This window comes from Gordionus sp. m RMFG-2023, chromosome 3 (assembly GCF_954871325.1).
Source record: "Gordionus sp. m RMFG-2023 chromosome 3, tfGorSpeb1-WG-v2, whole genome shotgun sequence".
NCBI lineage: Eukaryota > Metazoa > Nematomorpha > Gordioida > Chordodea > Parachordodidae > Gordionus > Gordionus sp. m RMFG-2023.
Genome location: NC_088777.1, coordinates 43,028,693 through 43,054,018, shown reverse-complemented (window position 1 = coordinate 43,054,018; position 25,326 = coordinate 43,028,693). Strand labels below are relative to the sequence as shown.

The following is a 25,326-nucleotide window of genomic DNA, read 5'->3' as shown; positions in this document are numbered from 1 at the left end:
TTACAATTGAAGTAGACAATTTATTTTCAAGTAGTAGTTTTTAATTCCGCGACAAATAGAGATAATCCTTCAAAAAAAAAACTCCACAAAAAATATTTTCGTAAATTAGCAGAATATTATTTTTACATTTAGGCTATCTCATTCTCAATACACAACATACAGGTAAAGTGATAAAATAATATATAATAATTAACACTTTTATTTCTATATTAATTATTTATAAACTATACGTCATTTTTGAAATAATATATTTAAAAACTACGTCAATTTATAACTATGACGGCGGAAGATTATTTTTTATGGGAAACTTTTTAAAATATAATTTTGTTTGCCTTTAATTTTTAATTGTCTGATTTATTATTCTAGGATTTCAAATAATTTGATAAAGAATGATTCAAAATAATAGTCGCCATTTATACGCTTCAACTGTGTCTTTTTGTTTCTTAAGATTGTTAATTTCTGTCAAAGTAAATAAAAATTCAGGGAATTAAGATAAGATTTCCTTCAAACAACATGAAATCCTCCAAATATAATGTTTATTTTTATGGAAATAATTTTTATAGAGATATTTATCATTTTAATAAATTGGAAAGATAATATTATAATAATACAATTTAACATTTCTAATCAATAAAATATATCTGAATTATAATATGTTATTTAAGAAAAATAATCAATCATAATATAATTTTAAAAGTAGTAATATATGTAATTAATTTAAGTATATGTATTGCTTCTAAAAATAACAATCCAGAAATCAGCAGACAATCAGGTTAGCTTATTTTTTAGTCCCATTCTCTAACTATAATGAATAAGAATTTCAAAATAAAATAATTTAAAAAAAAACATGATTAAACTAGAAACTTTTGCATTGAAGTATGGGTAATTATTTCAGTTATCCCTTTTCTCAAGTGCTAAAACACTTGTCATTTTAAAAATTGGATTCACAAATTAGCAGATGGCAATCTTATTGAAACTAGAACTCATTTGAGGCTTACTATCTAGTTAATCATTTTTAAAGGAAAGACTTTATCAGATGGATTAAATATTAATTATAAGTTTTATTAAATATAGATTTAAGGCTCAATGTGGTTTAGTGGGGATAGTATATATATATATGTTAGATATAGACCAAGGTCCTATGGACGGGGTTTTCTTCAAAAGTATAATGCTTTCACAATTTTTAAATTTATTTGAAGAAAATATATCATTTATTTTATTTGGCAATATTTCCTAAAATAACCTATATAGGTAAGCTAGGGTTAAATAAAAATATATATCTTCAGTAATGAGCTATTTACAGACCTGGTTGTGCCTGTAGCATGCATTGTAAATGCAGGGACCTCTAACACGGAGGAGGTTGGAATTAATTGGGCCATCGAAATTTCAAGGTGAAGGATGCCCTATAGTGCCTATATATCTATTTTACTGAATTATTTTATATTTTATGTCAGGTACCTAAATCTACGTAGCCTTTACTAGAATTAACTAAATATTAATGTGTATTTGAACAAAAAATGTTTTGTTTTTATTTTTAGTTAGTTTGCAGACTAACTATTAATTTTAAAGTTATTCATTAATAATTGATAAAAATCGGTATCATCAAAATTCATTATCTCGCTGTTTTTTTTAAAAAAAAATTTATAACTTTTTTATACTTACTTTTATTTAATGCAAAAATAATTAATCTTTATAAGTCTCTTTTTTGTAAAAAAAAATAATATATAAATACTAACTTAGAGTGTATAATCTTCCATTTATCTCTGCAAAAGAAAAATTTACAAATTTAACCATAATTATTTTTTCTAAATATCCTTCTAATAATATCAATTCATAATTCTTATAGCCAACTGCATTGTTTTTAAGATCACTCAATTTATTTGGAGTTCTCTCAAAAAAGGTATCGTATAATATTTAGGATTACTTTTCTTTTAACTTGGTTTATTTATTTATCTTAAATCAAAATTTATCATTTATTTTAAAACAACGTATTTATAAAAGTTGCCATTTGCCAATTCATTTTGATTTACTTTTGCTTGCTAACCGAAGAAATTAGCATAGCTTCGCTAAAATGTATTTGTTTTTCGCGTGTCGTTTACTTTTATATTTTTTAAAAAAAGAAGAATATGTTGAATGATTAAATTATATATTTTTTTTTATCTTTTAATTATCATGTTTATTTATAAAAATTAATTGAATATAACAATTAATTATAAAATTTTTTAATGTGTAAAAAAAGAAGATTATTTTTAACAACAACATTTGTACTTAATTTTGGACAAATGACTCAATCTACCGATATTACTACAAGCATGTTTTCAAGGATATTCTTCCTTATAGCCATACAGTCCAATTGCATTTTATCAATCTACCTTGATTATGATATGTATTATCAGGTAAATCATTTAATAAAACTTTAAATTTTAAAATAATCATAACCATATTTTAAGTATCTGACCTTTAAATAGCAATTTAACATTGAAAATTTAATTTTTATATTTTAAAAAAAATTTTGTAAGTAAATTTGTTAAAAAATATTATACATAAAAATTATTTAATTCAATTATTAGTTAACTTTTTTGTTAATTTAGTGCAGATAATAAATAATTTCAATATTAATAAAAAAACATTAATATTAATAGCATTTAAACATCGTTATATTTCAAGGTTAGATAAACCTTATATAATCGGTCATTGCATATAATCGATCAATATTCAATTCGTTTTAACGAATACGAAACGAATATTTAATTAGTTGATTCAATTTTCAGAATATAAATTAGATAATTATTCAAAAGAGAGATATTTAATCTATTGAATTTTAAATATTATTGATTTTGCGCGATCGATTATTTTTATTAGATTTCAGGTGTCTAAAATAATTAATATCAATGTATCATATCAACACTCATTTTTTAAAAATCTTGTTTAGAATTAAAACATCACATCACAATAATAAACAATATTGTACATAAAAAAAACGATCCTGTATGAATGAGTCCATATTTAATGTATATGTTGAAAAAATATACGTGTATAAAATTTCTTATTTTTAATATACAATTACTCATTCGAGTTGGTTTTATTAGTGGTCAATTTTTTAAATCCAATATTTTAGCCAAAAAATATTACGCATGCCTGAAAATTTTACTCGTAAATGACAGAAAGGTTCGGAAATCAATATATATTTTGGGGTCTATTGTTAGGTAATATACTGTTATCAGCAGAGAATAATTAAAACCTTGATGAAAAATTTGGAATTTTAATTATGTAATCGACTATAATAAAGTTAAATAATAATTTGAATTATAAGTTAAAGTTTATCAGATAATTACACAGTATGTGTATAATAATAGCCTCCAGTTTTTGGTAGTTCAGCCAGCCCAGGCGTGTAGGCAGGAATTTGGTCTGGGGGGGGGGATAAAAATTTTTAAAAGAAATATTATTGTTTTTTAAAAATATCAAGCATAAATTTATTAGGACTAATAACTATTTCTAATACACAATTTTAAATTAATGTGAATTATAAGAAAATTATATGTAAAGAATCACTTAAATGACCCAAAATAGAAATTTGAATTTTTTGAGCCTTTGAAATTTATATATAAAGTATAAAAAATTTAAATGTTAGAAATATAAATTAATTCACAAAAAGTTTCTTAGGAATAATTGTATTTTGTATGTTATATATTTACAATGTAAAATCCAATTTTTCAATTATCACATCCTTGCTTGTCGCCAAATGCCTTTGAATATTCAAAAGATCCAAACCTTTCAATCTACTTTCAGAAGTTGTACTTTATGTTTTTCAGAGACCTGCAAACCCGGCCCCCGGACCGGACCGTATTTAAATTATTTAAATATACCCGGGCCAGGCCCGAAATTTTTTTAAAAAAAAACACGGGCTGGGCCTGAATTTTTTAAAAAAAACACCCAAAGTCGAGCCTGAAAATTTTTTTTAAAAAAATATCCTGGCCGAGCTGTATCTTTTAAAACAGCCTATATTTGAAATCGATATTATTAGCTATAAAAATCAAAAATAAATATAACTTAAAAAAAATCCGGGTCGGGTCTGAAATTTTATTTTAAAAAAAGCCGGGCCGGGCCTGAAATTTTTTTAAACAAAGCCGAGCCTAAAAATTATAAAAAAACCCGAGCTGGGCAGTAAAAATTTAAAAAAAAATCCGGGCCGTGCCCTGAAAGATACTTCTGCAGGGCTCTGTTATTCTTCTTAAAAAAGAGAATGTTCTCTCAATAGTTTACTAATGGGAAGAGTTGCCAATATATATTAACCCTTTTAATACTTTGGGTATATAATCTAAAATGTGTTTAAAATAATGTAGATGGGACTCTATCATCCATAGTTAATCTTATAAACATAGTTATTCAGCTAATAAGACACATAAGATACTTTAACATCTTCATGATAAAAATCCAATAAATATTTTTTTTTCTATCACCATCTGAAAAACGTTGGGAAGGCTTTTATGGGAGTAATATTTGCTGGTAAGTGCTGCATGATGAATTAAAAACTATTCATTTATTTGGGTTATAAATGTATCTGTATCTAAGATATGCTCTTCTACTGATCCTATATTAATGTTTTAACTATGAGCTTGCCTTGCTGCAAGTCGAGGGAGACAAATATTAAACAAGTATAGCTCTGCTTTTGACTTAACAATAACAATAAAATATGAAATTCTTCATCAACATTAGCCCTAATTTCCTTGAATTCTAATAAAATGCTCTCCGCTATTCTCATCTTCTTAATCAAGTCAATGTCATGTTTTTGAAAATAATACATAAAATAGTTGTATAATTAAATAATACATTCTAATGAGAAAAAAAATTTGGAATAAGCATTAAATCCATAATTTTCTTGCTTCTCAAGAAATATTTCTTTCAGGCCATTGTGATATTTCAGTAATAGCAAATAATCGGCTCTTCTAACTCCATAAAATCTGCTACTGGATGGTGGAGACTCTATCTCGTTGGACAAGGTTGCAATTTCTTTTTTCCTGTTAGACGATTTCAGAATAATTATTATTTGACTAGAAATTTGAATATGGTAGATAAATATTACGCCACTAAAAATTTGAAAATAATAAGATAATATTAAGCCGGAAAACTTGAAATCGAAATTAATTGATAAAATAACTTAGTTGATGAATGTGATAATAAATGTAATTAAATATATATTTAATATGAGATAGGAATAAATATTAACAAATATAAATTAATATAAACAATAATATTTTTGAAAAATATATCCGGCATCTGCATTTTTTGGCTTAGAGGGGGGGGATTTGCCCCCCTCCCCCCCTGCGTACGCGCCTGAGCCAGCCCCTAAAAATTATTTTTAGTATTCTATTTATATCCATCAAGGCCTGCCAAAAATATTTTGAAAAGATAATAATCGATATTTTAATTTCGTAAAATAAGATATCATGAGCAACTTAAATCAACCCTTTATATCACAATTTTTTTGACGAGAAAAAATATGCCGCTAAGTCCACATGGCAGTTAAATATTTATTTTCTTGTAAAAACACAAAATTTAAACACTTTAACAATAAATTACAGATGTGAATAAATATGCACAAATTAATACATATATATTCCTAATCCTAATAGCCGGGGTGGCCTAATGGGTTAGATGTATGCCTGGGAACGCAGAGGACGCAGGTTCAATCCTGGTAAGGAGCATAAAAACTTTCACGTTTTTCTTCGATGACTGATGAGTAAAGACATATGGTAAAATGATTTTCGGAGATAAGAGATGACACCCCGGTCACCGACAGGCCTGGACAACCGGGTGCTAAGGATACTTGTCCAATAAACAAAATGAAGGAAACAAATGAAAATATGAATATGAAAGCTAGGGCGTTCCCTCCAAGCGACGCGCAGGGTGTAGACCTCCATCCTGTGAAAAGTAAAGTAAAGGTCAAAGCAAAGAGACAAGATTAGCAAGTATGAATATTGGGACACTTAAAGGTAAAACGAGAGAATTGGCATCAATGTTGAATAAGAGAAAAGTTGAAATAGCTTGCATACAAGAGACGAAATGGAAAGGACAGAAGACTTTGATGATTGGAGATGGATATAAATTGTACTATAATGGAATTGTTAGCAATAGGAATGGTGTCAGCATCATCCTCAGTCAAGATCTAACCTCCTCAGTAGAAGTCAACAGGATCTCTGATAGACTAATGAAGATAAAACTCTGCATTGTTTCAGTATATGCTCCTCAAATGGGTTGCAAGGAAGAAGAGAAAGATGACTTTAGAACTATCCTTGATGAAGCTGTAATGGAAATCCCTAAGGATGACATAGTCATAATAGGCGGTGACTTAAATGCACATGTGGGAAAAGCAAGATATAGCTACAAAAGGCATCATGGTGGTTTTGGATACGGAGAAAGAAATGACAAAGGAGAGCATGTACTGAAATTTACGCAAGCCTTCGACCTTGCCTTAATCAACACCTACTATAGGAAAAAGGGCAGTCATTTAATAACATATGAAAGTGGTACAAGGAAAACCCAGATAGATTACATGCTAATCTCTCGCAGAAGATTAAAAGATGTAATAGACTGCAAAGTCATCCCAGGAGAAGAGCCGCGCAACACAAGCTACTAGTCATGGATTTACACATCTCAAATAAATCCACTCAAAATAAGATAAAACTGGAACCATGCATCAAATGGGGTAAATTGAAAACAATGACAGATGCCTTTGCAATCAATGCAAACATTGAAACAATAAATTCCTCACAAGTCAGTGAAAAAAAGTGGACAGACCTTTCATCCAGCACTAGGCTTGACAAGGGGAGGTAACGAATCATACAAAGAACTATGGTGGTGGAATGAAGAGGTACACTATACAGGAGAAAAAACTTAATAAAATATGGTACAAATCCAAAAACCTAGATGACAAGACAAGATACAAAAAATCCAAGTGAATAGCTACAAAGGCGGTGGATAGGGCCAACGGCATACGATGACATGTATGAAGAACTACATACCAAAGAAGGGCAAAATAAGATATACAGATTATCCAAACAGCGAGAAAAGAATTCTAGGGATATAAACGGAGCTCCGAAAGTAATCAAAAATAAAGATGGGAAATTGATAATAAAGGAAAAAGAAATAATGAATAGATGGAAACAATATTTTCAGGAGCTTCTCAACTTTAATCCCCACATACTATATTTAGATGAACACTCCCCATATCAAAACCTTGTACAACCAATATAAGAACAAGAGATAATCATATGCCTCAAGCATATGGAAAACAACAAAGCTAGGGGCCTAGATGATATTCCAATAGAAAGCCTTAAAGCACTATGAGATGATGGAATACATTTCCTCACAAATCTATACAACAAAATACTTGGTAATGAAGAGGTTTTTCAAAAATGGAGACAGAGCTATCTAGTTCCTATCTTCAAAAATAAAGGGGATCCACACAATTGTCAAAATTACAGGGGCATAAAAATTATGTCACACTGTCTAAAACTATACGAAAAAATAAAAAATTAAGAGACATAATCGAAATAGGAGAGATTCAGTTTGGCTTTATGCCTAGAAGATCAATGACTGATGCTATCCACGCAATTAGGCAAATGAGTGAAAAATACAGGGAGAAGAACAAAAAGTTACATATGGTCTTTCTCGATCTAGAAAAGGCCTTCGATAGAATCCCAAGAAATTTATCTGGTGGGCGCTACGCCAAAAGGTTCCCGAAATATATATAAGAATAATACGGGATATGTATATGGGCCACACAACAATAGTCCGTAGCACAACAGGTACTTCAGCAGGCTTCACAATAGCCTAAGGAGTTCATCAAGGGTCGGCTCTCAGCCCACTTCTTTTCATTACAGTAATAGATGTATTAGCACAGTATATACCTCAAACAGTCCCGTGGAATATGATATTTGCAGATGATATTGTGATACTTGCCGAATCCAAGGATGAAATGAAAGAAAGATTTGTGAGTTGGATAATTATCCTAGAAAAGCATGGACTAAAAGTAAATAGAGAAAAGATGGAGTATATGGTGATAGGAGGAGATGAAACAGAGAGTATTGATATAAATGAATGGCAGATATCGGCAATTTAAAGCTGCAAATATTTGGGCTCCACTATACAAACAAACGGCACAATAGAAAAAGAGATAAAGAGTAAAATCAAGGCTGGTTAAAGTGGAGATCTTTATCTGGAGTGCTATTTGACAAAAGAATCCCGCACAAATTAAAAGGAAAAATTTACAGTTCCATAGTACAACCAACTATTTTATATAGTTCGAAAACAAGGCCAACCAAGGAAGCAGGCGAGAGAAGTCTACAAACTATGGAGATGAGAATGCTGAGGATGATTGCTGGGGTAACAAGATAGGATAAAGTGCGAAGTACAAGAATACTAAGTAGTTTAAAGGTAGTGCCTATTAAGACTAAGTTAATGGTAAACAGATTTAGGTGGTATGGGCACACAATGAGAAGGCCTATGACCTACATAGGAAATAAGGTTGAGAGTTTGGAAGTGAACAAACGTAAAAGAGGAAGGCCAAAACTTCAATGGGGCCATAAAGTTAGAGCTAATATAAAGATGTATAAATTAGATAAAAGAGATTGTATGAATAACATAAAGTGGAGAGAGATGTTGAAAGAGCTTACCACCAGAAAAGGTGATTAAGCTAAAGAGAAAAAAAAATTCATAATCCTAATTGGATTAGAAATAAAAAATATTTTTGAGATATAATCATTTTACCTTGTTGAATTATGTTCAAATAAACAAAATAAAAAAAATTATTTTTTTAAAAAAAAAGCCACCTTCAATACGTCTAAATAAATATAAAGGTAAAAAAAATGGGACAAGTTTTGTATTACTATGACTATCAGATGCTTTGAATTTGTGTTACAGAAGTTGAATCAAATGACGCTAAGTTTCCGGGGAAATTTAAGTCTCAGGGAAATAGGTCCGAAAATGGAAAAATAGTCGGGAAAATAATAAATTAAATACTCAAAATATTTTATTTATATAATATAATTAATAAAATAGAATGAATTGATATTATTAAAACAGTAGTTTAAGATAAAATTGTTAAAAATCATTTCCAGAAATAGAAATATCTTTTCATTAGTCATTCCCATTTTTTAGATTCTGAGAGAATTTCATTATGTAGATGCTGATTATAACGGATTGAAACCAATTTTCTCACTCTTTCATGGTATAGTCGATTTCTTATCATATTGTGTTTTTCCAAAATCTTTCTGAGGCTGCACTGGATAGGGGGATTTCTGGATAATTTTACAGCGAAGAGTGTTTGATTTGTACAAACCCCTTCTCACCAGATTTTTAGTGAAATATTTGCTAAACCTTCCCATATGGCACGACATTTCCAATATTCTTTACACCTATATTCAGCTAGATTTGCCATTACTGTTCCTAAATTTATATTTAAACGGTTGCGTAACCTATATAGAATATAGAGGGAGTTGAAAGTAGGTAGGCAAGATTTTGCCTAGCATGGGTCCAAAAGATTTGCTAAATAAAAGTTAGGACAGATTTTTTTTTGTTTAAAATATGCCTAATATTTTATAGGTCATTTTGCTATATTGTATTTTAAAGTTGAAAATTATCTTTTATTTCAATATAAAGCTAAATGGGGAATATTTCCAGGGAAAAAAAATCATTTTATCGGGCAAACCCGATATTTTACGAAATTTTTTTTTATTATTTTAAAACTTTAAAATTTTTTATTTTCTTATAGAAACCTCTTTACTCAAAACGGAATGAAATATCCAAAAATAATAGTTCAGGTAATTAAAAACAAAGCGGTAAATGAATTGTGAATGATATTGAATGCATAATTTTGTTTCTTATTTGTTATTTACTATAAAACTTTATTATTTTCAATTAGATTTCGAATATAAACCTTTCTTGAAATTCAATAAACATCTGAAACCTGTTTATAACGCTATCAAGGGCACAAAGCTTACATTAGATTGTAGAGCCATGGGAGCCCCACCTCCAATCGTGTATTGGCTACTTCCAAACTCGGATATTTCTACCAACAACATTCGAATACGCGATGATGATTACAATTTATATGATGCAATACCAAGGAATTCTATTAGAAATTTTGCTCCGAGCTTTAATAAATGGCCAACTTTTTTCAATAGATTGCGGAAGAAATCCCTATACGAATCGCAGAGAGAAAAAATGAAACGAAAGAAAAGAAGAACATCTATGGAGACGAAAGGTGAGGAACAATTCGCATATAGTTCAACTTATTCTAGATTGGTTATAGATTGTCTTAATGATACAGATTTTGGACAATATACATGCGTAGCACAAAATGAGGCTAAAATTATACAACAAACCACTATTGTCAAATTCATAAGTTTACGATCAATTATTTAAATATTATACATATACATATTAAATGTCTTGGCATGATAAACTATTTGCTACATTTATTTTATTAGTATAAGTAGTAACAAAGAGCTAAATATTTATTTAATTACAATTTATTGCCTATTATAGATTACGTTAGTTTTTTATGACAATGTTTAATGTACAAATTTAATATATAAAAAATTATTTCTAATGCAATATGAGTTTTGAAAGACTTGCTTGATGATTAATTTTTAACTAATATAAATTTAACTTATTATAACAAACTCTACTATAATAAGTTTAAGTAAAATATAAATCGAAACAATTTTAACCTTTATATAACTTTTAGTTAAGACCTGCGAGAGTTGGAATCTCTAAATTTTATTTACAGTAGGAAATTTTAAATCAGCTGATACCAGAAATGTATTTCAAGAGTATAAACGCTTGAATTTTAGAAGACAATTTTGAAATATATTGTGTGTTTTTAAAAAAAATTAATTTGAAAATGTATTTAAAAAATAAATTGTTACACTAACTATATTCTTAATAATATAACTCACTACAGTTACTTGTTACATTATTTCAAAAGTAACTAATTACAAATTACAATTAAATTTCAAAAATAACTCGTTATATTTTAAGCTTTATAAATAATTTGTATAATAGTGTGCACAAATGGAGCGTTTGCGTTTTGACATAATTTTTTAATAAAAAAACATATGCATCCCTTGTTTAAATTGAGGTTTCTTTTCATTTTTTATTAATATCGTCTATTCAAAATTTTAACTAACATTGCATTTATAGTAAATGCGAAATCTTCTAGTGTTGCAATATTTAACGCAGCTTTATTGTAGCTGATTCTTCATAACGTAGCTAAAATAGAGATAACTATTTTATATAATATTTAAGAAAGAATCATACCTTTTTTATTGAATTCGCTATTATTTTTATAATAGTATCACATATTTTATATTAAGGCATTGCAACATATATTTTTCAAAATTTATCATATATCATCATAACGATTTATATTTATAAATTTATACCTATTTATTGGCTTTATTTTGTAAAAACGCGGCCTTAAATAACGCAACGCTTTAACATAACGAAATGAGGTCTAAATTCTAAAAAAGAATTTGCTTTGATAATTATAATATCGTCTACCTTGTTATTTCTTTAATTTCTAAATATATAAGATATTTTTTACATATATATAATATTACAAAATTACAATATGAAGAATAAAAAAGTATTGGAAAATAAAACCTGTTTGAGTTGGTTTAAATGTTTTCTAACACTAAACGATGATTTTACCAATTTGTAAGTTGCCATTTGAAATGCATTATTTACGTTAGCAACGCAGCGCTTGAAACTCTCAATTTGTGCTCATTATAACCAATCATTTCAAATATTTATTTTTTATTTTACAAAGTTTAAACATTGTTTAGTTAAAGGAATTTTAAATGAAAATTTACTTTTATAGTTACATTCCAAAAATGTGAGTTGTTAAATACATTTAATTATATCTTTTCAATGTTACTTTATAAAACATTAAAAATAATAACGATAACATAAATGCATTCAAAAATTTACAATAAAAAAAATTGTTTAAAAATCCTTAGGTGGGTAATCTACATTTGCCCATAAAAATTTTGGGAATCAAATTTTTTATAAAATAAAAAATTGCCTTTTGTAAATGCTTTATAACTAAGATATTCATAATCCTCACCTGAATATATACCACATGGATAAAAAATTTTTTAAAATAATTATATCTATAATAAAGAATATTATTTAATTTCATAATTTACTAAAAAGTTATTTTAAATCACTTAACAATAACCAACAAAGTTAAGAAAGATATTTTGACCAAATTATTTGCCTTTCATCAGGGAAATATAGATAATTTATTATTTAAAAATAAAAAAATATTTATTTTACAATTCAAATGATAATTTATTTCTTCATTTTAGAATCAGAGGCTTCTCCTCAGGTATGTGCTGATCAAATAAAAGGTAAACGAACATATATTTTAAAATCTTATGTTGAAATATAATTTTTCTATCATTTTATTAGACCAGCCTCAACTACAACAAAATTTTATTGATAAGACACAGTCCGATAATTTCATCAATGACAATCGTAAAAGAGAAAATTCGGATTTCAGAGGTATAACGGATTGATATTGTAATATAGACATCTAGTATGTAAGAATTTAAGCGTATTAAAACAAATTTTTATAATTTAAATAATTTATAGCTAGTGACTCTTATTTTGCTGGAATTGTTTGAGCATTTAATATAGTATAACATGCGAATTTCAAACAATTTTTCCTTGGACTTTTTAGCTATTTTTATTTATAAATTAAAAAAAAAGTGTACACAAAAATTAATGACCAAAATAGTTTTGAAATTTACATATTAGAATATTCTTTTACAAGCTGGAATTTGATTTACACAAAATCAAAAACCATGGTCGTGAAACATAGTTTCTGATAATGCAATTAATAATTTTAAAATTATTTTAGATATCTCATTTTAATTTGTAATTCTTATATTAAAACTTAAATAACCGAATCTATTTAATATTTTTATTTGAAAAGCCTAACTGGCTATTTTATTTGTAAAATTATTCATTTGATTTATTATTCTTACAAAAATTCGAACGAATATACTGCATTTTTGAATCGAATAATTATATTATTCGCATCAGTACGTAAATTTCCTAATTAAACAGAGTTGTTAAAAGATACTTTTGGATCTAGATACAGATACATAGTCTAAAAGGTAATATACAGCTATAATTTTTATTATACTCTTATATACTCATAAACCTAAATTAGGATTCTATTGTGAAAATTCATTAAATGAGCTAAAAAATTTATTGACTCGATGTCACATTTAACAAAATATAACTTAAAATAATGATTTTTAGATTTGAATATAATAATATAATATATGAAAATTTATAATTAAATGATTATAAATAATTATTCGATTTCAGCATAAAATATTTTCAAAATTTTGGTCATTAAGATTAAGGCACCCTCGTTTTATCTGTAAAGACATTTTTAGCTAAACTAAAAAATATTTCTACCGGGCGCTTGAAGGGATAGTGGTGTTATATTTTATGAATAACAATTTTATATCAGGAAATTCTACCAAACATTGTCTGTCGGTAAATTATAATTTTTTGTGATTTTTATAAATGAAGGATTTTCAACAATTGAAAATGGCTGAATATAATAAAAGCAGTTATTAAATCTATTTTCTATAGTTTTATTCACCTTCACCTTTTTTATTTTCATTAACAGTGTATGATGTTTTCTATTAAAATTTAAAATGACAATTGTAAACATATATTTAATATTTATACCCTTCAATGCTTTACAATGTTGCAAGTTGAGATAATGCTAACTGAAATTTTGATATTTTTTGGCGTGGCAAACATTTTACTATCATAGATTTGTTTTTAATTTAAGATATTATTTTAAAATATACTCTATAAATTGGCCATGGAAAAACAATGTCTGAACTCGTTGATGCTTCATTGATTATTACTTCTTCCACTTCCTTTTCATCACTGTTAATATTAATCTAAAATAAAATTTTAAAATTAATATAATAAAATAAAAATTTAAATTATATGTTAATATGAAATAAAATAAATTTTGCATTCAAATATTTTTATTTAAAATATAAAAAAGCGTTAAATAAAAGTATATCAAAATGTATCTTAAAAAGTATCTAAAAAGATAAAGATACCTCTAAAATAATATCTACATACAGATAATTTAAATTATTTAGATACAGATACCAAATTTTTATGTCTAGATATAGATACTTGTATCTAGGTACTTTAACAACTATCCTAATTAGCATTACGAATAATAAAAACATAATTCGAATTGATTCGTCTAATATTCGATTTGAATAATTAATTTCTTTAAAAAATATTTTGGATTATTAAAATAAAAAGGTGATTTATAGATGTGTAAAAAAAAGAAAACAATTAAAAAGTAAGTTCTATAAGAAACATGTTTAATAAGAATAATTTCAAATATTTATGAAAATGATATTGAATATTTACAAATAATTCGAAAAATTATAGATCTAATAAGATAATTCGACAGATAATATATTTTCTCAATTCAAATATTGTTCGTATTCGTAAAATACGAATCAAATGGAATAATAACGAATAATTCGTTTTAGGTACAGCTCCAGCTAGGATACATATGTGGACTAGAACGACAGTGCAAAGTCAAGGATCCGATACAGAAATGTTTTGTAGGTCCAGTGGAAAGCCCGCTCCACGTGTTACATGGCTGACCCCAAATAAGATTATAAAGGAAGATGATGATAAATATAAGGTATTACTGATCACCTTATAATAATTTTGTTGTGGGATATTTATTTCCATATTGTTTATACTAGTTTTTCGAATTTTCTTGTTTTTTTTTAAACAGCCCCTACCCAGGATTGGCTAATTTTAGCTCCGGTATCAAAATACTTTTTTTTTGAAACAGCGCAGATTGGAGAAAAGAAAACACATAAAGTTACGCTGAGCTGACAAAAATTGGTTAGGTAAATTGAAGGGAAAAAAAATTAATTTTCTAAAAAAATAGCATTTATTCTTGAAAAATGATATTTTCTTTAAACATATTGATGTATAGAATTGGAGTGATAAAAACGATTTTAATGTTTGGATTTAAATATAAGAAAAACTTATAGAATTAATATAATATATAAGTATAAATAATATTAAATGAAAGCCTAAAAAATTTTTATTCACAAATATTTTTTGAAAATTTTATTTGAGCATAATAAACTTTATGAATAATTTTTTGTCCAAAATGCTCCATCTTAAATTTATTAATGAGAATATTTTAAATAAAATCAAAATAAACAGTAACTACTATAAATCTTCATATTATATAATATGAATAAAATGCTATGCCAATATTTAACTGATAATTTTTTCTCTATATTTTATAGCAATTTTTTCTATAAAATATAAAAAAGGTACGGGTGATTATAAAATATGATAATATCATAGTTAGTGCATAATATACAGCAAAAATTGAACCCAAAATTGACAGTGCTCTAACGTGGCCAAAAATTAATATTTTAATTCATTCAGCAAAAATTGAACCCAAAATTGACAGTGCTCTAACGTGGCCAAAAATTAATATTTTAAGATCTAGTTTTTATTTATAAATTAATGAATTAAAAACCACTCCTAGCTCAGAAATGTTAAATTAAGCACTCCTATTCTAGACCGACGATATGTTAAAACAAAAAAGAAAATATATGTTTAAAATAAAGTCTAAAATAAATGACTAATAAAAATATATTATAAATGACATGTAAGCTGTGAATTGTTAAAAAATTTGAACGGAAAATTTCTAAGCCAATGTTCTGACGAATAGGATTTACAATTTTTTCTAAAATTCTCTTTTTGTCGCATTAATATTTTCGGCAGAGATGTAAAAAAAAATGAAAGGAATATTACATTGTTTTTTAATTGATGGTTTTCTATAAATTTATTTAAAATTAATATTCCACCTGCTGAGAATTGTAAATACATTTTTGATAATTCGATTCTTCAGTAATTACAATAAAAGGGTGAAAATATCGATTAGAATATTTTTTTTACTTTATAGACAAAAAATGTGATTATTTTTTTTAAATAGTAATTTTGGATATATGAACGTTCATAGGCATATCCAGGATTTTGCTGGGTGAGGGGGGGGGGGGTCAGGAATAAGCACTATTAGATTAATTTTTTTTCTCATATATTTTATCTTATCTTATCTTGCACGTTGGTCACAGACCTGCCCAAAATGAGCGAACGTGAATTATATGAAGGCCTATCGTCGATTTTTTTCTCAGGATACCGACAAACCTATTACCCAGAAAATAATTTATGAGTGGAACTAAACCCTCTACCAATATAGTAGTAAGTTTAAAATTAGTAGGAAATAGAAATATAAGTAAGTTATAATGAGAAGTAGAATAAAAAAAAGAAAGTCATATAAAGGAAAAGAAATCTTCCAAATACAATGGTCTAAAAAAAATTAATAGTTAAGTCTTTCTAAGGGACATTAAAGGTGCCATTATCCAGTTACTAAGTAACTAAAAAAACAAACTCTATATCTTACTAAATAACTTATGTCCATTAAAGCTATAGTTTAATTTAATCATCAATAATTAAAACCAGGGTTGTGCATTTGACCGGTCAAATACAATTCGGTCAATTGACCGATATTTGACCGGTCAAATTCAAATAAATGTTTTTTACACCAATATTAACTTTATTTTGCATTTATATAATATTATAATAAATCTATGTATAATAATAAATATCATAATATTTTTTAATTCATTCTATAGTCAATGTTTCACCCTCCGTGGCAGAGTCTTGTTCCGATTCATATTCAATATCATTATTTTCTTTAATATTTTTAATCAATCTTAAATTATGATACACTCTTACTAATTTTCCTGCTGTAGAAGCCTTTAATCTATTTCTGTTTTTCGTGTGAATATTGCCCCAAACCGACCAATTTCTTTCAGAAGAAGAAGTCGAACTAGGAAATGTTAGTAAAATATTAGCGACTTCTCTTAATGGGCAAGGTGGGCAAAATGCATTCCACCAACTTGAGGCCGAAATTTGATTGTTTCTTATGGAAGTTACAACTTTCCACATATTATGGCTATTAAATATACCGCTTTTGCTTCTGAAATTTACTATATTACTCAAAATATTTTGATTATCACCACCTTGTAAAATACCCAATTCTTGTATTATATTACATGCTTCATCAAATTCAGTATTAGTAAGATGCTCCCCTTGATATTGGGGGTCCAATAAATAAGCAGCATTGTGAGCACATGTATTTATATTAGTTTTTCTCTTTTCAAACATAACCTTAATTTTTTTTTCTTGAGATGGAGAAAATATAGAATCATGGCATGATTGTATTATGTGTTTTTCCAAATTAAGCATCTCGTTTTTTACTTGGGCCAAAGTACATTTATCCCCTTGCACTTTCAACAATGAGGTAGCTAAAGGTTGGAGTATAGCTAAAAATTTTAAATTTTTCGTCCATCTTCGTTTAATATATTATTGGTAATTTCTATGGGACAATTATCACAAACAGCTTCTTCAACAACTGATGCTTTTAGAGCTTTCTTGCATATTTGAATATGCTCCATACATTTTATTGACGATGCCCATCTTGTTTGGCTAATTGTACTTAATGTAGATGGTATGCCATGAAGATTCTTATTACGGGAAAATGCAGCTGGTATGTGTTTATTCTTGAAAAATTTAACAATTTTTTTAATTATTGAAATATGGTCACTGAAGGCGTCCAATCGTTCAAAATCGTGAAAGAATAACTGCAATGTATGCGCTGCACAACTATAACATTGTATATGATTATAAATAGATTCAGATTTTAGAATTCTCCAGGCTGCTTTCATGTTAGCGGCATTATCAGTAACTAAAGAATATACTTTTACCGGATTCAATTCATGAATTACATTTTTAAATTCCTGGGCAATATAATCTGCCGTATGGCGATTTTCCTCAGTATTTAGAAATTTGTAGAACACTGGAACAGGCGTCATCACCATAAAATTAATAATACTCTCGTTTCTAATGTTGCTCCAGCCATCTGATACAAGTGATAAGTAAGGAGCTTTATCTATTATATCTGCAACTCTCACCTCCATATCACCTGACGCTTTGTCTAGAAGATATCCAGCCAGCTGCCTTCTCCTGGGTAATGTGTAAATAGGACGTATTTTTTTAAAAAATTCTTGGATGTAGGGATTTTCAGTGATGTGGAAAGGTAAATTGCTCGCATATACAGCCTTTGCAAACAATTGATCCAGCTGATTTTTTTCTTTGGGATTAATTCTATCTATGAAACCGGTTATACAAGATTGAGATTTATATTTAATCGCCTTGCTTGTAAATTGATTAGAAATAAGGGAATCAAATTCTCCTGAGTCACAAGACAAAATATTGTTCATCTGATAATCATTCTCACTAATTTCACCCAATTCTTCATTAGAGTTAGACTTAGAAGTATTACAAATTACATTTGTGATATTTTTTGTAGAGGTTGATATTTTGGAATTTGAATAAAATTTTTCCTTAATTATAACAGGGCACATAGTACAGCTGCTTAATAAATGTTTGACCATTCTATCAACGTGGGTGATATAGGACATCTTGCAAAACTTGCACACTGCTTTAACTGATTTACCATCGCGTACTTCTTGAAAATGTTTCCAAACATGATGCTTTGGTTTGACCATAATCCCTAATATATTAAAATTTAACAAAAAATGATTTTGATTATTGTAAAGTTAATCAATCTTAACTATTTTATAATTATCGACCAATTATTCCAATAATTTCTTAATATAATAAATATAATATAATAAACTTTTTACCAGAATTGAATAATATTCTGTAAATCTGACCAGAACAATTAAAATGAAAATTAATTTAAAAAACCAAATATAGCAAGTGTAAGTAAAACAAATGAGAATTAATATAATTTATACTCGGCTAAATATTAAATAAAATTTAAATTTATTAAAAAATAAGAATAAAAAATTATATTATGATTATAATAAATCGGGTATTTTTATTTTTTTTAAGAAAAATGAATTGAAAAAAATAAAGAAGGCGAGAAACGGCAATGATTAGGCAAAAAAATAACTACAAATATTACTATATTTAGAAAAATTACATAATTATATTTTAATAAAAAAATAATAAGATTGATAAACATGCTTTTAATGCATACTAGTTAATTATATCAAAATATTTATTCGCCATTAATATTTTAGAGTATTTGACCGTATTTGACCAGTCAAATACTCCTCCGGTCAATTGACCCCGGTCAATTGACCGACATGCCAACCCTGATTAAAACAATTTAATTACTTTAAAATAGAAGCTTGAATTCTAAGATATTAGTTCCAATGATGAGATTCCCTTGGGAGACTTCTTACAAGAAATATAAATCTTCAGCAAGTATTCGTCATATGCTCATATATAAGACTCAAAATATGTTTGAAGACCCTGTCAATCGAAGCTCTCTTTAGGAAATCCCAGGATAAATCTAATTCAGTCAAGGATCTTAGAATTCTCCCAAACCAACTGCTTTTATGGGATAGAAAAGGTTTTAGAGCAGAGTCTTCAGGTGATTGATCTATAAGTGCTTGATGGATTAAATTATTCAAGGGGTGTCTCAAAATATGTCCCACCAACTCAATTTTCTTATATTCTATTGTTTTATGAATTGGAAGGACATCGCCACTCGCCCATAACATATAATTAGTAGTATTTCGCGGATAAAAGGTCCTAGTTAAATACCTTAAACATTTGTTTATAAAAACTTGCATCTTGTTATTATCTGATATATTATCGTTCCAGGTTCCATACCATAGTATAAGGAAGTTAATATTAAGACTTTAAAGAGTCTTATCTTTAAAGGAGTAGATATTTGCCTAGATGACCAAATCTTCATCAAGGACCTTTACCCTAGTTTTATTCAATTTAGAGAGTTGATCTTTCTTTGTACCACCTTTCTTATCCAATAGAACCCCTAAATATTTTAAAATATCCGCATCTGTAAACGTATTACCGTCAATATTTAGGGTCGCCTGCTAGGAAGTATAACACGATGTCATCATTTTGGTCTTTTCCTTATGTGTTAGACCAAAGTGTCCCGCCTCTACAATGATACTGTTAATAACTGATTGGACGTCTGACACCGATTTACCTACAAGGCAAAAATCATCTGCGAAAGCGATAATATTTAAATCTCCTAAGGACCACTGAGCCGAATGTAAATTTCTAACTTTTAAAATAATATGATTTGTAATAAAGTTAAAAAGGAGAGGCGATAGAATACAACCTTGTTTCAGACCCTTCATTATCGGGATTTTAGGAGATTTGTGGCCAGCATGAATAATATGCATTGAATAATCTTTATAAATTAGTTCTAACAGACTTACCAAAAAAAATGGGGTATCTACCTCCTCTAATGTCCTCCAAAGTTTTGAGAGTATTACCGAATCATAAGCTTTCTTAAAATCCAAGGCCACAATAATTAACTGACTCTTCCGAATTAGTGCTCTCTCTAGTTGAATTTTAACTGATAGAATCGCCTCTAAAGTGTTTCTGCCTTTCCTAAACGAGACCAAGGAATCTATAAAAAGAGGTTCAAGTAGCGGACTCAACCTATTTAATATAATATTCGCAAATATTTTATACACCACCGAATTTAGTGCTATTCCTCTCCAATTTTCAAGAAATTTAGGATCTTTCATTTTAGGGAGATAAATTAAAGTGGCAGTAATCCAATCATTCGGACACGTCCGTTCAAACCAAACTCTGGATATAATAGGGAGAAGAATCTCTGCACATAAACTAGAGTCAGTCTTCAGATATTCACTATGTACCAATATGGTATTGATATTAATATTGCTGAGGCTAGTGGGAGAGACTGAATATCTATGGAATCTTTATTCAACTTCTATCAAATCCAAAATAATAATCAAAATATCGTCTGTAATTTCTTTTATAAAATTAATAATCAAAATATCATCGGTAAATTCTTTTATTAAATTAATAATCAAAATATCATCGGTCAAATAAGAAAGGTTAGAATAAAATGATACTAAATCAGACTAATATCCTCGTTAGAACTAAAATGATACTAAATCAGACTTATATCCTCGATTTTATATATTTTTCTATAATATTCGTCAAATCAGAAAAGTTAGAACTAAAATGATACTAAATCTTTATTAAATAATAAGTTAAAAATATAATCAACTAAATTAAAAAAAATTAAAATAATCAAAAATTAAAAATTATAATTAAGTTCGTAAAATCATGATCTCTCCTTATATAAATACCACGAATATATATATACTTTTCTATAACATTCATTTACATAATGTTTTACAAACAAACTGAAAAAAATCTTGAACTTTCTTTAATTTGAATAATCATTCTTTTTTATTCATCTTTCTTTAAATCATTTGCATTCGAAATTTAATTCTTTTTTCTTGAGTAGATTTGAATATCTTTCGGCTTCGTAATTTGGTTTAACAATTACAACACACTATATAGTAAATCTTGACCACAAGCTTTATGATTCTTCAGTTTTTTAATAATTCCAACTAGTTCGGCTCTAGTTGGGTGGAAAAGCCTGGCATCCTTTGAGGGAGATTGTAAAGTAAATGGACTTTGTTGGTTTTGTGGAAACTGACTGTTCGAGATATCGTTAAAAATATCAAAAAAAATGCTGTGAAAATTATTTAATTTACAATATATAAATTTAAAAATTTTATAAAATTATATTTTGTCTTCAATAAAATTATAATAAAAAATTTATGTGTATTGTAAATATTTTTATGGGGAAAAATTTTAATTCATCAAGTATATTAATATCTAGACCTACAGGTTTAAAAAAAATACTCCGGCTGGGCCAGGCCATATATTTTAAAATCAAATATTTTACATTATTAGCTATAAAAATATAAATATAATATATTTATAAAAAAATCTGGGCTGGGTCGGGGGCGAAATTTTTTTTATAAAAAAATCCGTGCCTGACCAGGCCTGAAAATATAAAACCCAGGCCGAACCTAAAAAACCTAAAAAATTATCGAAAAAAAATCCGGGTGCAAATGGTACCTCCGCATGCCTCTGATATTAAACATAGCCCCTCCCACAATACTTTTTCAGATCTTAAATGACTATTCTTTTAAATATTGAACATAAAATATTTGATAACTTTTGATTTATATTACAATTATTGATTTATATAAAATATTTTCAATAGACAAATTATTAAAACACAATATCTACCAAACTTGTGCTTGGCCCAACTTGAAATTTTGCGTATTTATGAATTAATCTTAAAAAAATACCGATTTGAATTTTTGATCATTTTTAGTTTTTCCAATTTTTTAACAATATTAACATTATATAACTTTAAAGGTTTACCATTAGGCTATATAAAGAAATTTAAATAACGCTTCTAGCTAAATTTAAATGAATAAAATGCCACAATTTTTTGATATTTAAAGCCCCATATTTCAGTCGTTGTTTGGAGTTGGAGGCTTAATTTTTTTTTTAAAATGTACAAACTCTTGTGAATTAGAAAAATCATGTTTTTCTGTTGATTTGATAAATGGTAGTATAAAAAGATTTTAATACACAATGTTAAAATTAAATCATTATGAATTTCTAAAAAAATTTTCTTTTTTTAAAATTTATTCTATTCCACTAGGTTCTCAATACAGTGCTCCATAATGTTATCATTTTTTATAATTTGATCTAGATTTATGTTGAAAGAAAGAAATCATATCGAATCTACATTTAAATAGCTATATCGTTATATCACCTCTAACTCCAATAAAAACTAAATTAATTATACCTTTTTTTTACCAGGTTTATCTGTCTAACTATAAATAGGGTGAATTTTTGCTATTTTTAAATCTAATTTATTAATTTTAAAAAATTGTAAACGAAGATAAGAATAAGAAAAATAATAGGAAAAATGCTATCACTATTTTTAAAACATCTATTAATTGCATAATACCGTATTGGGATATGGAATAAAAACCTATAAAGATTTTTGAAAATTCCATGCATCTTCAACTTGTCAAGAATTTCTTCTGTTTATTTCCATTGAATATCCCTTTCCATTCCTATCTATTTTCTCTTCTTGCCTAATAGAGTTTGTACCCCTATAGTATATTTATTTTGGATCAATTTAAGATATCCAGGAGATTCATATATAAATCATATTATATTATATTAACAATTAATGAAAATATTGTTATATTATTGCTTAACAGTTACAACTCCTTTTTTAGAAAAATATATAGGAAGAATTAAATAAATATGAGAACGTTCCTTTAAGGCTGAAACTTTTCCTAATTTTTTTTTCAAACATTTTCTTAAATCTGAAACCTTCCCTGTAAGTTTGGGAGCTATCCCTTTATGAATGTAACTTTTCATTTATTTCTTTTTTGCATTGAATGAGGAATTCTGTAATATATAAAATATTGATTTCAAAAGTTTCTTCTTATAGTTTATTCGCTAATTTTTGCCTTTATTCGGGATACAATATTATCTATGATGTAAATCATTATATAAATTAATTTTTTCAGATAGCGTTATTTCAAATTTTTTATCAAAGATATCCTAAAATTTTTTGTAATAAAAATAATGTAAAATGGCTTTTTAAATATGCTACAAAATTAAATTTTTTGAAATGATTCCAACTACTAGACTCAGTCGAAAAGTTTATTATTATTACGCAATAATTTACAGGTTTTGGATAATGGAGACCTGGTTATTAGAAATATAAATTGGGATGAAGATATGGGACTATACAGTTGTTTGGTTCACAATAAATTTGGCAACGATCACAAAGAATCCTATCTTTATCCATTAAGCAAATTAAATTAATCGACATTTTATTATTAATTAAATTATACATATTTAAAGCTATTTAATATTATTTAAGTTGATCTCATTTTATGATTACACTATAATATATTTTTTAATTATATCCAAAAATGTTAAATTGTATCGTTTTTATATGTATTATTTGTAAAATCGTGTTAATACAAAATGTGTTTGTAATAAAAAAATTTGGGAATAATATATTTTTAATAAAGGGTTGTCCAGTATCATATGGGTAATCTAGTTTGCCCATATATATGATTACTCCTCTAACCGTGATACTTGGATAGATAATTTTTGGACATCACTAATTTTAACTATATTTTAGTATACCTCCAGTTGCTTCAACCTAGTCACACATTCATTAACTTGATAATAGCCTTATCAATACTATACACCATCCACTCATATTTGGCATAGAAACTAAAAAATATATAAATTATATTTTAAAAAAATTTGTATTAAGCAAAAATAGTGTACCTATTAATTTGCTGGTCTTGTTGATTCTAAAAGACATAATAAATAAATAAATTATTTGCTAGTTTCAAAATTTTGGTCCTTTTTAAATTAAGGATTGGCAATTTAATTTATTTGATAAAGCTGTACCCATCGAATACAATCGGGTTCGTAAAAATGAGAATTCCAAGACTATCCAGTAAAAGTGTATGAAATAATTTACAGTGATATTGGTAAGACTATTTTTTTTATGGGAAATAAAATAAGTTTGGATAAAGGAGGAAGTTGCTACCCTGACGTTATATTTAATGATATTTTAGATGACTAGCGAAATATCTTCAAGTATTAGACTGTAGAGAGAACTCCTAAATCCTTATTTTCCGACCTCATAGAATTTTCCCTCATCCGTTTAATCATATAATAAGCAAAACTGCTCAATTAACGGTGATTTATGTTATAGAATGACTATCTATAATGAAAATACTATAATGTCCCTGATTCTTCAACTTAAGAAGCTATATTAAAATACTCTTATTTTAATCACTTTTCGTAACAAAATGAATATTACATAATAATTTAACTTATGAGAACATTTCATTTATAGACCAGATAATATATTATGTGTAAGTAAATTAAAAGGTAGTTTGAAAAATATAAGGTATGAGCATTTTCTGCTCCCCCCTTTGACTCCTAACAATTTTTGCAATTTTTTTTTAAAGTAGGGTGTAAATCCCTCAACTTTTATAGAACACCTGCTTAGTTATATAAGATTTGAAACGTCAATGTATCAATTTATACCAAATAGCTTAAACCTTATCGTTTGGAAAATGAAAATGTGTAAAATTTATATTGCTTTGAAGAATGAATCAAGATATAGAAATATAACTATTTTTAAGCCATGTTTGTAAATTTTTTAGACCTATTTTCCCTTATGAGATGAATAATGAATAC

General features: G+C 27.2%; 1 protein-coding gene across 2 annotated transcripts; it reads left to right on the top strand.

Moving 5' to 3' along the window:
• The first annotated feature begins 1,787 nt into the window (after positions 1–1,787).
• On the top strand, positions 1,788–23,996 carry LOC135925979 (zwei Ig domain protein zig-2-like). Of its 2 annotated transcripts, none has more exons than XM_065461598.1 (8): positions 1,788–1,900; positions 2,240–2,396; positions 9,773–9,821; positions 9,923–10,405; positions 12,375–12,416; positions 12,478–12,570; positions 14,616–14,773; positions 23,785–23,996. In XM_065461598.1, exons 2-8 carry the CDS (start codon positions 2,283–2,285, stop codon positions 23,920–23,922), a joined length of 1,077 nt encoding a protein of 358 aa, XP_065317670.1. In that variant the 5' UTR covers positions 1,788–1,900; positions 2,240–2,282; the 3' UTR covers positions 23,923–23,996. The 2 variants fall into 2 exon arrangements, with proteins under 2 accessions (XP_065317670.1, XP_065317671.1); XM_065461599.1 differs by having other exon boundaries at positions 1,793–1,900; positions 2,243–2,396.
• The last annotated feature ends 1,330 nt before the right edge of the window (positions 23,997–25,326 follow it).

Excerpts from the sequence above, each read along its gene's own strand:
- LOC135925979 (XM_065461598.1), top strand. The coding sequence starts at position 2,283 with ATGACTCAATCTACCGATATTACTACAAGCATGTTTTCAAGGATATTC. Across the intron at positions 12,417-12,477 it reads ATGTGCTGATCAAATAAAAG|ACCAGCCTCAACTACAACAA; the intron begins GTAAACGAACAT and ends TCATTTTATTAG. Across the intron at positions 14,774-23,784 it reads AAGATGATGATAAATATAAG|GTTTTGGATAATGGAGACCT; the intron begins GTATTACTGATC and ends AATAATTTACAG.